The 16,288-nt window shown below is 39.5% G+C and overlaps 1 protein-coding gene across 1 annotated transcript; it reads left to right on the top strand.

The window, feature by feature from the left end:
• The first annotated feature begins 9,434 nt into the window (after nucleotides 1-9,434).
• On the top strand, nucleotides 9,435-15,925 carry LOC116334654 (asialoglycoprotein receptor 1-like). The gene is made up of 11 exons (XM_031758122.2): nucleotides 9,435-9,545; nucleotides 10,200-10,279; nucleotides 10,360-10,467; nucleotides 11,231-11,314; nucleotides 11,672-11,770; nucleotides 13,365-13,463; nucleotides 14,055-14,120; nucleotides 14,204-14,296; nucleotides 14,392-14,534; nucleotides 14,857-14,966; nucleotides 15,281-15,925. Exons 2-11 carry the CDS (start codon nucleotides 10,225-10,227, stop codon nucleotides 15,435-15,437), a joined length of 1,014 nt encoding a protein of 337 aa, XP_031613982.2. The 5' UTR covers nucleotides 9,435-9,545; nucleotides 10,200-10,224; the 3' UTR covers nucleotides 15,438-15,925.
• Nucleotides 15,926-16,288: the final 363 nt, after the last annotated feature.

Below are 16,288 nucleotides of genomic sequence, written 5' to 3'. Positions count from 1 at the left end.
AACCCCAAAAATGTCTTACAAGCTGATTCATAGAATCAGAGAGCAAAGAGCTGATAAAGAGACATGACTGACTAGCAGAACAGAGGGAACATGAAACACAGAGACAAGATTAACACAGGGAAGAGACAGGGAACTAGAAATATAACACAAGCAGAAAACAATAAAGAGAACCAAACCCATGAAAATCAATAAATCAAAGAATATAACTTAAACCAGAATTACACAAATTGGCTCACAGACCAAGCCTGTGACAGCTCAGGTTTTACAACAGGGTTAAACTCACTGTTTTTTTTACAGTTTTTTCTGAATGCTTAAACCCTAACTGTGATTCTTATAGCACAATTTCTAAAACTATTAATACTTATAGCAAAACCACTCACTGAGTTTGCAAAACTAAAAGCACAAACACTGCTTTGCGCTCAGTTTGCCATTTTGTAACACACACTTTGCAAACCTGTAGCTACAATCCACTGCACAGCACTCTTTTTGCAGAACTGTAAACACAACTCACTGCTTTACACTCAATTTCCAAATGATCAACGCACTCCTAGCAAAACTATACACATTCATGGCTATTATTTACAATATTTTGCCAACTGTCTGGCACACTGTCACATGTGAAAATTTTTTTAGATAATTAGTTCACTTTGCAATCAGCCTAAGCACTATAATACAGGTAAGCTCTGTGTGTGGAGTACAATGGAGGGAGCAGGAAGAGTGAGAAGTAGAGGAGGCCGAGGAAGAGGATGTGGAGGTGAAGAAGTAGGACGAAGAGGACGACAAGGACGAGGAGGAGTAGGGATGGGTATCGAAAACCGGTTCTTGTTGAGAACCGGTTCCCACTGTTTCAATTCCTTGGAATCGTTTGCCATTTTTGCAAACGATTCCCTTATCGATTCCAGTCGCCCGAATGACGTCACCACGCTATGCGGAGCGTCGGAGTGTACCTGGCAGGAAACACGGCGCCTAAGCGGCTCAAACGCTTAAAAGTTTGTTTATACTTTACGAGAACGGATGACAACAGGGCAACTTGCAATACTTGCAAAGTAGATATTTCATTAAGAGAGGAAACACTACGAATATGCAAAAGCATTTGCTCACAAAACACGCGATGAACTTAAATGAATGTCTTTAATTCCACTCCGGACTCGTGAATCTCAACCCAGCAGCAGCAGCGGTAACGTTTGCACGTCATCTCCCGTTAATGCGGCAGGTAAATAATCAACGAACTGTGCATATTATGTTAGCGCGATCTGCTTTATTACAAAACCTGCCATTGTGCATTTAGGTGACCATGATGAGACAGACAGACAGACAGAGTCTGGCTGGCGCTTGCTGGCAGTTGTCGCTGCAGTCTACCGGTAGCGTCTCTTTTCAGGCCCGAATGTCACCGAGCAGTGACTAGTTTGTGGTCAAAACCTTGCAGCCATTTGCCACAGCAGATGGTAAGTGAATGTGTTTAATTGTAGGCAGGGACATTACTGGATATTCTTGTGTAATTGCTACAGAATAATTTATGTTATACTTTGTTATTGCTACAGAAGAATATTTATTTTATTATTTTACGTTTACAATTTTCCCCGGGGACCCTGTGACACCCCATTGAAGAGCCGTAGGCTGTGGATCTCTTAAGATCTCACTGTTGGGTTTGTAAGGCCATGTTACTCCTAAATTTCTATCTTGTTGAAAGAGAAGATATAAAACAGTTCTAAGCTAATCGACCTTAGTGTTCTCCTTTTTACAGTTTTTCTCGATTGCTAAAACACATTTCTTGAAACTACGCCTCATATCCGCACAACAGTAAACACAAATCCATAACATCTCACTCAATTCCCCAAACATCCTATTTCCAGGTCAAAATGAAGCTCTACACCCAAAACTATTCACTCCTGCTGAAAAACCGAACTTTGCCCTCAGACATCAAACACAAGCCCTCAAAAACACACACACTACAACAGAGTTTTGCACACTGGTACAATTAATTCAAAACAATAGTTCCAAAACAATTAGGTTGCTTATGGTTCTCCCCTTCAAAACCCTTGTCACATGATAAACACAAAAGACGCAACCAATGTATGTACAGTGGCACATTGTCATTCATGTACTATACAGTACAACACACACCAGAAACATTATCCCACCACAGCATCTTGTCTTTGGTCTGGGTCAGGCCAGAGAATCTCATCCACATCACAGGCTATATTGGCCCCAGCCAGGCAGCGGGGTAAAATCCTCTTGCATGCCTGATCCACCCCTGGCATGCATCTACTGATATGTCTAGGCAGGCCTCTTCCATGGCCTGAAGGAGGTGAACACGGACATAAGGTTCTCGGTCATACACTTTCCACCGCCATGCCGAAAATAACTCCTCTATCGGGTTCAGAAAGGGGAGTATGCAGGCAGAAAGATATTAGAAAACCTTGGGTTATTGGTAAACCAGTCACGAACCAGAGCAGCGCGATGGAAGCTGACGTTATCCCACACAACAACGTAGTGAGGCTGCTCTGGCTGTGCTGGTTCCCTGTAGTCCAGCTGGAACATATGTTGTCTTAAACCATCAAGAAAAGCAAGGAGAAGCATAGTGTTATAGGGTCCTAGTACGGCATGGCGGTGGAGTACCCCTCGTTGGCTGATGGCTGCGCACATAGTGACATTCCCCCACGCTGACCAGGGACATTTACAATAGCCCGATGGCCAATTATGTTCCTCCCCTTTTCCTTCTTTTGGTCAGGTTAAAACCTGCCTCATCCACAAAGATCATTTCATGGGGAACAGGCCGTCCCTTCAATCTCAAAGATTCTCTGCAAAACACATAACACAGTAGAGTCAATCGGTACCCTGAACCAAAGTTCAAGAGTGCTGAAATGGCAGCATAAACTGCCATGCTGTGATGGTACACAATACCTTATACAGTATCAAAACTCATACCTGAACATATTCCACACGTTGGTTTTTCACTCTGTCAGAGTTTCGCTCGAAAGGGACTCGGTATGCCTGTTTCATCCGGAATTGATTCTTTCGGAGGATGCGGTCAATTGTGGAGAGGCTGATGGCATTTATGCCTCGAAAAGATGATCATCCTCAATCACTCTCCTTTGAATCTCTTGCAGGCGGATTACATTATTTGCAATTACCATGTTTACAAGTTCCCTCTCTTGCTCCTCCGACAAAAGCCTTAACCTGCCTCCACCAGGTGGTCGTCTCTGTGTCCTACAAAAATAGAAGCACTCATTACTGTAACTGTCACACATTCATTTTACAGGAAAATAATGGAAACATACTGAAACTCAAGACACATAAATTCAGTAACTTAAACGTTACTGTACAAAGCAGTCTTACTGCAAGTACACCTACCTGTTTTCCTCCCTGAAGGTTCTGATGATGGAGGCAACAGTGAAGCGACTCAAATTTGGTTGTACTCGTTGCCCAGCCTCCCTCATAGTCATCCCATGGACAAGGACATGGTCAACTAAAGTGGCTCGAATTTCATCCGAGACTGACTGTCTTCGTGCCCTTGCTCTTCCCCTTCCTTGTCGCCGCCGCTTCTCACCTCCACCTCCTTCACCACCTCCTCCTCCTCTTCCACCACGTCCTCCTCTTTCACCACGTCCTCTTTCTCCACCACCCTCCCTCTTTCACCATGTCCTCTTTCTCCACCACGTCCTCCTCCTTCACCACGTCCTCTTTCTCCACCACGTCCCTCCTCCTTCACCATGTCCTCTTTCTCCACCACGTCCTCCTCCTTCACCACGTCCTCTTTCTCCACCACGTCCTCCTCCTTCACCACGTCCTCTTTCTCCACCACGTCCTCTTCCTTTGCATCTCTTTGGATCCATTGTTTCAAACCTGAATGAGCTGACTTTGGCCCTTTTATCTATCCATCGCAGGTTCTGATTGGTGTGTGCTAAATTTTGACTCCTAGTGTTTCCACCTGGTTAATTGTGTGCTAATTGGGCTCAAGCTATGCTGACTTAAGTTAACATTATTGCATGCTAGTGCTTTCTACATGACTACATGGTGTAAGCACTGTAAAATGTAGGATTTGTGTGTAGAGTTTTGCAGTACCAGTTCACCAAATTTGAGTCATGTGTCAAAGCAGGAATAGTGTTTATAGTTCAGGGAAATGGGTGAGCTTTTTGACCAATAGCGTTTATGGTTTTGAAATTTTAGTTTAGAGGCCTGGTTATAGTGTTTAAGCAATCGAGAAAAACTGTAAAAACAAGAATCGATAAGAGAATCGATAAAGAATCGAATCGTTAAACAGAATCGAAAATGGAATCGGAATCGTTAAAATCTTATCAATACCCATCCCATCAGAGCTTCAATAGTGGACCATGTAATCAACCATGGAGTGACCCTGAGGGAAGCTGGCCAACAGGTTCAGCCTAACTCGAGCCGCTACACTGTAGCAAGCATCATAACGACATTTTGAAATAGGAATCGGTTAGTACAGTCACTTTGCACTAAGATCTGTAGCACTGCCATATGCCAATGAGAAACACAACAATACCATAGATGTAAAATTCCAGAAGATATTTTCCTCTGTGCCTTCGACTAGAGGACATCTACATGTGATGTAGACAAAATTTTGTGGCCAGATCCAGAGAGACGACACGATGTAGACGGATTTCTTTTTTTTCTTCAGTGAAATTACTATTTCGTTTTGACTTGGAAATAAACACTTGTGTTTGTTTTGATGGTAAATGATGTGATGTGTGTGAATAAACACCAGTACTTGAAGTTTGGATCTGTCTATGTTTATGGACCTATGACAAAAGTATGACCTCAATCTGACATGGCCTACCTGGTGCACAGAGAAATCAAAAGCCAGATGTGTTTTTCATTCATACCATCAGTGTGTAGTTGGTGCATTGTGTGCTTATTAATTTGATGGCTTGTGTTAACTGTTGGATACCAAAATACCTTTTTTACAAAAGTGTGGAGAGTTAAGCAAGGGTTATTCGCTTTTACAAGAAAACTACAATGTTTTGCTGATTGGGTGAAGAGTTTTCTTATTTGTGTGTAGAGTTTTGCAAAAATAGCCAATAGTTACAAAAAATGTGCTCAAGCCATCAGAAATAACTGTAAAGGTTTTACTTTGTGCTTGTTCTAACACAGAGACATCTAATCGTCTATTATCTGTGGAGCAGAGAGTTTCCAACCTGACTGACGTCACCTAATTGCTGAACGACTCATTGTGGCATGCTCAAGGTAACACATTAACACATTTTTTGGATTAAAACAAACAATCAGGGCTTGTTTTACATGCACATTACAGTGAGCACAGTAAAAAATTAAATAAAAATAAACTAAATATGTGGTAGTTTGGACACATGTTACAGTTTTTCTCAAATGCTAAAACACAAAAGCCAATCATCTAAACCAAATGACCAGTTGTCTAAACACATTTACTAAATCTAGCCATCATTTACCAATATCATAAACACGTCACATGAAGACACAATTCACAGAACACAATCCTCCGTTGTCACAAATCTAACCACAGCTTTCCTTGCTAAAACACAAGTTGCAAAAGAACTCTGCTCATATTCTCAAATGAAAGCTCATGTGATGCAACATGCTTGCCACAGTCACCAATATTTGAACACAATGAACACACCTGGCGTCATTCATTACACACAACGACTCAAAATTGAAGACACTTGTTGCTAATGCTGTGACCACATGTATAAAAGCAAGTTCAGAGTGCACAGTTTGCTGAAGATTCCAAACAAACACAATGGATGAAGGCAGAGTCAGGGGAAGAGGAATTCCATGCAGAGGAGGGAGAAGAGCTGGCCCTGGAAGAAGAGGAGCAGGCCAATGAGGAAGAGGAGTTCAAATGAGAGGAGGAAGAGGAGCAGGCCAACGAGGAAGAGGAGGAGGCCAACATGGGAGAGGAGAAGGTCCAGGAGGGAGAGCAAGACAACCTCGCACCATCATTACGGACGAGATGCGAGCAACAGCCATTGACCATGTCATTGTCCATAGCATGACAATGGCTGAAGCAGGACTAAGAGTCCGTCCAAACCTGAGTAGGTTCACCGTGGCCACCATTATCAGGGCATTCAGACAACAAAACAGGTATTGTACTCTATTGCTTTCTTTGTCACAATACAGTTTTACAAACCTGTGAAAGTAGTCTATTGGTTTCAAATCAGTTGTGACTGTATTGTAACACGTGTCAATTGATAACACGTTTCTTTCTTTAGAGTTGAAAGAATGCCACATAGAGGTGGGAGGGTTGCCATATTTACAGCGGCACAAGAAACCCTCATTGTGAATATGGTTCGTGGGAACAACCTCATCAGACTCCGGGAGATCAGAGACAAAGTCATTGCCGATAATGTCAACTTTGAGGGCATTGACGATGTCAGCTTGGCCACAATAGACCGAGTTCTCCGGCGCCAAAAGACGCGGATGAAACAGGTCTACAGGGTTCCCTTTGAGCGCAACTCTGCGCGACACAAAGACCTACGTTACAAGTATGTGCAAGTAAGTATACATCCATGTTCACAGTACAGTTAGTGGACATACTGTGTTGCTCAGTGGCCTACATTACTTCTGGACAATACTGTGCTACCTGATTGACTGTTGTTCTGAACACCTGTGCACTTTCACATTTTCACAGAGGATATTACAGTTGGACGCGATGGCCAGACCTCATGAGTACCTCTTCCTGGATGAGGCTGGCTTCAACCTGCAGAAAAGAAGGCAAAGAGGCCGTAACATCATTGGCCAAAGAGCCATCACTGAGGTCCCTGGCTAACAGGGGGGTAATATTACCCTTTGTGCGGCCATGGGTTCAGAGGGGCTTGTCCACCGGCATGCTGTCCTTGGGACTTACAACACCCAACGTCTCCTCACCTTCCTAGAGGAGCTAAAAGACATCCTCCTGGACCGCCAACAACACCATCCTGGGCCCACACATCACATTTATGTGATCGTTTGGGACAATGTCCGCTTCCACGGAACAAACCAAATCAGAGAGTGGTTCACCACCAACAGTGACCACTTTTTAAACGTCTGTCTGCCACCCTACTCCCCTTTCCTGAACCCTATAGAGGAGTTCTTCTCATCGTGGAGATGGAAGGTTTATGACAGACAACCATACACAAGAGAGAACCTGCTAAGGTCAATGGAGCTGGCCTGTGTTGACATCCCAGCGGAGGCCTTCCAAGGATGGATTCGCCATTCCGGGGCGTTTTTCCCGCGGTGCCTGGCAAGAGACAATATAGCCTGTGATGTGGATGAGGTGATGTGGCCCGATGCAGCTCAGCGACATGATGCCGCACAGTGATTGTGGTGTGTGTGTGGTGTGAATAAAGTAAATAAAAAAACTTCACACCCTGATCATGTTTTCAAGAGTACTGTTGTGTGCAATAGATTCTGTTTTTGCATTGAGTTGTGTTACAGTAGTGTACGTACATGCAGGATTTTCTATAGATTTATACTCTTCATATGAAACTCACAAATCTAAATGCCTAATCCTCTGCAGAGATCTACGGCGATCCGTTACTGTATAGTTTCTAAAAATATGCATTGGCAGTTATGAAACAAAGAACCTTCTCACAAATTGAGCATTGTGTTCTCAATTTTTTGCTGTAGTGTGTAATGATGTGTATGGTGTTTACATTTTTGAAAGCTTCGAGCTGCTCTTTTGGTGTGAAAGTTTGAGTTTTGCAGTGGGAAGGTGTGGTTGTGTTTATGTAGCTTTAGAAAAGGGTGTTGTGTTCAGACATTGGGGAACATGGTGGGAACGTTTGTGAAATGTGTTTTAGCATTTGAGAAAAACTGTAAACACCCAAATGAAACAGTTGCTTATAACTCAGCATAACCAGTCTAAAAGGTTTTGCTGTTGCACTTTGTTATATTGTAGTGTTTTTTTTTTTTATTGCAATGCATCCTTTTGGTTTTCTTTTATTTCTAACCAGAGATAATTTTTAAGGTTATTTTAAAACTTGTTATAAGGGTCATTTATAGAGTACTTGTAGAGTAGCTGTTTATGCTAATAATGTTAATCTTAAAGAATGATTTGATGCATACTTGTTGGGTGTCTTAGCCAAAAAAACTTTTGATCTGTATTTAAAAATAGGATAACTCACACATTAGGATTCCTTCATGTGCTGTGAAAAAAAGAAAAAGAAAACAAAGGGGGGAAAAAAAAAACTATATTCAACAATATTGGACAGTAGTTTTTCAGGCAACAAATGCCTCAAACTATCTAAAAGACTAAACTGTGAAATTTATTCATCATAAGTTAAAGCTACGTTTTGTCATAATTTTAAAGAAGAACTTTCACCACTCGGGGGCAGTTTTTTCTTCTTCTTCTTTTTTTTTTTTTTTTTTTTTTTACCAATGAGGATTTATCAGTATGATTAATGTGCTGTTAATAACTCGCCTGGTTAAATAAAGAATATATTGACTTAAAGTTATAGTTTACACAGCTGAATAAACATCAAACAGAAAACTGATTAAACAGAAGTGTGAAATGATCGAGAGTTTACTCCAGCGTCCTGTTATATTTTAGATGGCAAGGAGCAGACGGCTGAGTTTATTAAACTCCTCCGAGACAGCGGTGACGCAAAACTGGAGGCTAGAACGTCCAATTTCACAGCCGCTCACTTCCGGTCTACCCGGCCTGCAGCCTATGAATTTGAACACCCCAATAGTGAATGCTGTCCTGTATCCCTTGTTGGTCTATCTCCATGTCAACCTTCATGTTACCACTGTGTTTTCCCTGCCTGCCCATATGGAAAAGATATATATAAATCTTATAAAGTTTGTATCTGTCTTGTGTGAAACTTGTATGAAAAGCATACAAGAGTCAAAACAGATATAAGATCCCTTGAAAAATTATATAAATGAAACTTGTATGTTTTGGATACTTACTAAAACAATATATGAAAGTGGCCACTTTCATGAGTAAATCATATAAGCCTTATATGATTCACTATATGAAGTAGGCCACATCTTATGCAAGTCTTTTATAAGTTCTTTCTATTTCTTTTCCATATGGGTGTTCATGTCTCCTAGTTCCTCATTCTGTGCGTCTGTTTTTCTGTTTTTGCATGTGTTTTTCTTATCTTTTCTTAGTTCTGGTTTTGTTAAATTCTCTGTACCTCCAGTGGCCCAAATAAAGACTCACTTTTGTCATTATACTTTTGTATATTATGCTGTCTGCCTCATCAGACGTGACTGCTCTGTGTTTTAAGTGACTGATGATGGTAACTTTTTGTGTGAAAGGTTAGGGTATGTTTGTGAACTTTAGTGTTCAGGTTGATTTAGGGAAGTAAAAATTAAGAATAAATTCCCTTTCTGGAAAACCCCAAAAATGTCTTACAAGATGATTTGTAGAATAAGAGGGCAGCGAACTGATATACATGGTGGCATGGAGCCAGATTCACTTAAAAAAAGATGACAGGATATTTAAACTCAGTTCTGTATTTCTTGGGTGGGACAGAGGAAACATTATACATTTTGCCATCAGGGGAAACAGACGGCAGATTCTTCTTCTCTGCTCATTATACCAACAAAGAAAAGAGGTGAGGAACCCCTTTTATTTTTTACAATGTCTAAATTTTACCATCAAAGTATGAATATTTTCTATCATTAAAGTAAAGGTCAAAAAATATTAATATTTTTTAACACACATTTCATAATGCCTGTGCTAACATTTTATGCTTTTTAGTTTGTTTTTTCAAGCAATTTTGTTTCATCTTAACTTCATAATTACAAGAGATATGCCGATAAAATTTGCAAGGCTGCAAAACACATTTCAATTCTGTTTAAAAACTGCAGCCAAAGCATTTTCACAGCCACTCTGGGTGTCTTATTCTAAAGCCTCAGTCTGTTTTGTTCTATATCCAACTCCTCTTGGATTTAGTATCATAGTCGTAATAATAAATGTATATAATACAGATTATAATGTAGTTGATGCACATTTTTTGTTTTTTGTACAACAGATCACTTCATAACATATTTAATGAAGTCATCCTGACTTTTAGCTTCCACACCATCAAGTGGATTCAACCTTAACTTGTGTTTTTTAACCAGTTTTCTTTTCTTTTTTTTACTTTTAAAAAATTATACTTTCATATTGTCATGATTAAGACTGAGCATGTTGCCGATAAAATCAGCTGAATGTGGAAGTTGTTGGCTACTTACTCACTCAGTGTTATCATGGTTTTATTATCCAGTAAAAACAGCAAGCAATTGACAACAATGGACCAATACCATTATGTGAAGGATGAGGATGGTGGTGCGCTCCAGATCAGTGGTAACTGTTTGTGTTTGAGTTGGTAATGTCTCTGTTTTGACACCATCCTTCTGATTTATGAAATTATATTTGTCTGTCAGAGACTCCACCCACTCCCCGGTTGGCTGTCTCTAGGTTCAGACGCTGGTTATTTCCTGCTGTGACAGCCGTGATCCTGTTGACTGTGATCATATTCCTGGGAGCTAACAGTAACTATGCACATGTATTCTTGTTAATGTTATATGTGGGGACTACTGCTTTTGAGTCACTATTAAGGCCCAACCTTTGGCAGCTTCACAAACAGTCATGTATCATGTGGTTTGTGGATCTCTGAAGCGCACTTCAGCATGCTGGTGCAAATAGTTACAACATGATAAGTCCTGCAAGATTCAGACTAATATCAGACATTTTCCAGACCTAGTTACACAATAATATGCCATATGTTTAGTTTATAGCTGCTAGAAAAAAAGGGGAAAAAAACCCAGACCATTGTGACTGCACATAACGCTAACAGAAATGCAGTCACAGTAAAACTTAGCTAAAGCTAAATCTCAGTCTTGTAGAAGACTTGAAGAAAATTTTGGTCCAACATGACAGCCAATAAGTGATGATCGCTAAAATTGTTTTCAGCGTTTGCAGTTTAGGGCTGCAATTATCAGTTATATTGTCATTTGTTTTCATTTCACTTTATTATGTTGTGTTATATTGAACAAATTTACTTCACAGAGACCTTTTTTGTATGTTATTGTTGTGCTTTTTAATTTTACTTGACATTTATATTCATAACTTTTCTTCATAGACCAAAAATAAAAAAGCCCATTACCTTTTTAGCACTTTGAGATTTTTTTCCCTTAATGTTAAAATTTCGTTTTCAGTAACACAATCATTTTCCAGCATTTTGGATGAGTATATGTTATGTTGTGCTACACACTCTGTTAAATTTCTTTGTGTTTATGTTGTCTGCTTGTTCAGACATGAAGGTGTCAAATCAACTGTGGTCTATAGAGCAGAGACTTTCCAACCAGTCGCAGCATTCCTCAGTGCCTCAGGTTCAAGGTAACACACCTATTAGCTATGATAAAATATTAAAAGTAGGTTACCCTCCTGCTCTGGTGGCCTCAGCCTTCGTGATTCTGATCACAGAGTCCACACAAATATTTCTTTTATGTTAAATGTCGGCACTAGTTTACTGCAGAGCTGTGAGGCCCAGGGTTCAGTGGCTTGATAGCAGTAAATACAAAAGACATAATTTGATGTTAGTAAATGTTTTAAGTATTTCATGCCCCTCTATCATATTGATACAGAGGTATGAAGTATTCCAGTTTTAAAAGCATTTTCTGTCAGTTATTTCATGGTTCAGACTTTGCAGGGTTGAACACAATGTTTTTGTTTGTTTGTTTGTTTTTTGTTCAGACGTAAACACGTCAAATCGTCTATCATTTGTGGAGCAGAGAGTTTCCAACCTGATTGATGTCATCCAATTACTGAATGACTCACTGAAGCATATTCAAGGTAACAACATGTATGTATGTATAATCAGAGCAAATTTGACTACACATGAGAACATTAAAAAAAAATAAATTGTGTTTTGTTTTTTCATTTCAGTCACACAGAACATAATATTTTGTCTTCAGTAACAATAATTTTTACTTTTCAGATACGTATATCTTAGCTTAATTTAACTTGTGCTACAGACTATGTTACATTTATCTGTCCTTTCTGTTGTCTGTTCATTCAGTCACAAAGACAGACACACACACATTCAGTGCTACAGTGAGCCACAAATGTCATAAATAATGTCAGAAGTAGCAAAAATGATATAAATTAAAACTCATAATGTTCAATAAAATTTCCTGTTTCAAAACATTCATGTGTGGCTGTGTGGCAGGAAGGATGAAGGACCCAATTGCAGGACTCGTATACTGAATGTAAAGCAGCAGCTTTATCCACTTGGAAAAATCCTCTATAAAATAACTTGAACATGGAAATTGAGAGCTAATCACTGAGAAACTAGAAACACTAGGATATGAGGAGCACAGAACTAAGAATGACAGAAACCAGATTGAGAAACTTACAGCACTTAGGTTGGTACGACACGACAACGGATAGAGGAAAACACAGGGCTTAAATGCACAAGGGACCAACGAGGGAATAGGAAACAGGAAGGACAGGTGGGACTAATTTGACATAACGAGACGTGGAGGAAGCAAAACTGAATGAACTGAATTTATCAAAATAAAACAGGAAACATGAGACCTTCACAAAGACGCAGACTGAACACTGTGACATGGAGACATGACTGACCAGCAGAACAGAGGGTGTAAATGACCTTTAAATTTGGTAAAAAATTTTTTACGTTTGTTTGAAAGGTACTTCGGTTTTATTTTGAAATCCATGCTTTTATTTTGAAACAGGAAACTGGCGCAAAACCGTTAAAGGGCTTGTTAGTAACGTTTGTTTTAGGATATGGTAAATAGTGTGCTTTAAAGTGAAAAATATGTACGTTTCCTTTGCCAATTAGAACCTGGCTGACAGTGGCACAAGGTTTGTTAATGTTTCCTTTAATGGAATAAGTTATGTGCAATCAAAATGTCGTTTAATAGAGTTCATGTGTTGTTAACCTTGACCTTGACCTTTATGTGTAGTTGTAAGTTAGTGAGGTGATATAATGAATTGAGTGATGTAAATTTGATGTATATGCTACATGTGAGCAGGAGAAATTTGTTTCCTTCATATTTTGATGTTATGGTAGTAATATTGTTGGTTTTGTTTTGCTCCTAGCTCTTACGGTGTCTTCACCGAATGTTTCAATAAAAACTTTTCCAATAAAACCTCTGTGAAGCATCAGTATAAGAGACCATTATTCAGCCAGGGTTGCTACAGAGGGAACATGAAACATGGAGACAAGAGTAACTAAACATGGAACACAGGGAAGGCACAGTGAACTAGAAACTAGGAACTAAAAGCAAAAGAGAGCCAAAAACATGAAAAACAATAAATGAAAGAATATAACTTAAACCAGAATTACACAAAATGGTTCACAGACCAAGCCTGTGACAGGTTAAACTTAATTTTTTTAAAAAGGTTTTACTTTCTCCTTGTTCAGACACAGACACATCTAATCGTCTATTATCTGTGGAGCAGAGAGTTTCCAGCCTGACTGATGCCACCCAATTACTGAGCAACTCAATGCGGCATACTGAAGGTAACACACCTATTAGTTGATATACTTCACATTGGGATTCCTTCATGTGCTGTGAAAAAAAAAGAAAACAAAGGAAAAAAACAAAATTCAATGGCAAGTAATTGGAAAATATTTTTCAGGCAACAGACGCCTCAAATTATCTAAAAGACTAAGCCATGCAATTCATCCATCATTCATCATAAGTTAAAGCTACTTTTTTTCATTATTTTAAAGAAGAACTTTCACCACTCTGGGGCTGTTATTTTTATTTATTTATTTATTTTTACCAATGAGGATTTATCAATATGATTAATGTGCTCTTAATAACTCGCCTGGTTAAATAAAGAATATATTGACTTACTGTGTTATAAAACATTTAGAATAACTTCTACTGCACCACCTTGTGGTACATAAACATACCTTAATGCAAAGAAAATGGCAATGGTGTATGTCAACTGTAGATTGGTGTTTGGACATGAAGTTATAGAAGTTGTTTCATCAATTTTTTCTTGGCTTCAGTTAATTTGGATTGTTTTACATGTAGCAGTATCAAGTTTCATTTCAGTAGCCATGCTGCTAAAGTGCTAACATGCTAAATGCTTTGGTTTATAGAAATGGCTAATGACCTTCATCAGCTAAAGCTTGCTGTTGACAACAACAAGGATCAGCTGACCTCAGGTCTGTCTGTATTACTGCACTTTCTTCTGCTGGTGATAACTTCATACGTCACTGACTGGTATTTGTGCTGTGTGTGTGTTCAGTGACCAAGGCGCTGAAGAAGTTGTCGGTCATTGACTCTCTCAGTAAGAGTGTTGCTGCCATCGAATATATCATCAACCTCATCATCAACAACAGTACGTTCACTCATATTTGGCCATATCAGGAAAATGCACATCTGCACACTGCCCACATATGTGTATATGTCTTTTTCGATCGGGTTCAAATACAGGAATCTGTTGTCCTCTGGGCTGGACTGCGTTTGAGTCCAGCTGTTACTTCTTCAGCAATGAGTCTCAGTCCTGGAATGAGTCCAGAGACTGGTGTGAAACACAGCAAGCCCACTTGATCATTCTCCACACTGACATGCAGTGGGTAAGACAGTTCGTCGTAGTTTTAAGTGCCTGAGTTAAAGAAATGTGGTCTTCTGTTTAGGTTGGTGAAGATGGTTCACCTCTGATTAGAGAAGCATATTCAGGAGAAAAAGATGAAGGGGAGTCACAAGTATTTAACTTTCTGGTAAAATGCTGTCATATGTTTCTTTATTGCTTTACTAAAAACCTACTCAACCTTACCCCAAAGCAAAAGTTAAGACTGAACCACAAACTTTATTTATTATTACACCCTTTGCTTTACACACACTCGTGCTGCCCAGAGGATGAGACCTTCTTCAACAGCATTCTTTCTTTTTGTTTAGGACTTTGTGACCAATCAAACAATTCCTCAGTATTTCTGGGTCGGTTTGTCTGACTGGAGAACTGGGAGTTGGGAGTGGGTGGATGAGACACCGTACACTGTGGAGCCCAGGTCTGTCTCAGTCCACTCTTGCCTCAAAGCAAAACATGCACTGGTTACGAAATGCTTTTGGTTTTTATTAAGATTTGTTATATTACCTAAACCTAATATTAAAGTTTTAAATGCCTAAATATAACCAAGAGGTTTCATATCCTAAGTCAAACTGTAAAATGTTTGTCCAGAAACAGTAATCAGTAGATCAAAGATTGTGAGTGTCATGGGAGCAGGGAGCTTTCAGCATAAAGAGGAATTATTATCAGTCAGTGCTCCACAGAAATTACACATAATGTGTGTGTGCATGCGTGCATGTGTGTGTGTGTTTCAAGGCGGTGGAGACCTGGGCAGCCCGATAACTGGGCCCATCATGGTCTAGGGCCCGGGAACGAAGACTGCGCTCACCTTCACAGTGATGGACGCCTGAACGACCAGCACTGCTCCGTCAAGGAACGCTTCATCTGTCAGAAAGACAACCTGAGAGTCTGAACACATCTGCTGGCCAGGCCCCGCCCACTTCACAAATAAGGAACCTCTCCAATTAAAGAATTCAGTTTATTTGCTTTAAGCTTCAAAATAATGCTAATACATTGAAAACCCAAATAAATGAAGATCAGACTCTTGCTCATGTTGACAAAAGCCACGTAATGTACATAATGAAACATCCCAAATGTTCTTTAGTAGACATGAAACTGTGCATCCACTTTCACCGTGAACATAAAGAGATGTCAGATGTACTTTGTTCCATACAGGCATCCAATGAATCCTCCTATTGATCTTTTATATTCTTTCTCTAAAACACAAATCACATTCATTGAATCTTGCGATCATGTTATTTTGTAAATCACACCTCATTTCTTAATATTTTTCTACTATGATGGGTAACAGGTGCAATTGATTAAAACGTGTCAGGGAGGAAAGTGCAAGATCTCTAAGATGTGTTGCAGTGAGAAGTCATGACATACAATAAAAATGAGAACAAATCTGTGTCTGTCACTGCTTCTTTATCTTTATTGCCACCGCCACTCAAAAAATATTTGAATGATTACCTATGAAATCTTTTTCATTGTCTTTTTGTTGCTTCTGTTCAGCCGTCGCTTCTTCAAAAAGTCAAAGTCAGCTTTATTGTCAAAGACCATATCTACAGATCATACACAGGAATTTAAAATTGCAGCGCTCCCATGGCCCTCAGTATACACTAAAACAATATAAAGATGAAAAGATAAAAATAAAATAAAAGTATTTTGTACAAAACAATACAATGCTGAACAATTATATAAACAGCAGTGTCCAACACAATCATAGCAATTGTGGCAAGTTCGTGCTAAAGTAGGCGTGGG

Source organism: Oreochromis aureus, linkage group 3, assembly GCF_013358895.1.
Source record: "Oreochromis aureus strain Israel breed Guangdong linkage group 3, ZZ_aureus, whole genome shotgun sequence".
Lineage (NCBI taxonomy): Eukaryota > Metazoa > Chordata > Actinopteri > Cichliformes > Cichlidae > Oreochromis > Oreochromis aureus.
Note: the sequence above shows the minus strand (reverse complement) of the source record. Positions and strands in the feature narration are given on the sequence as shown.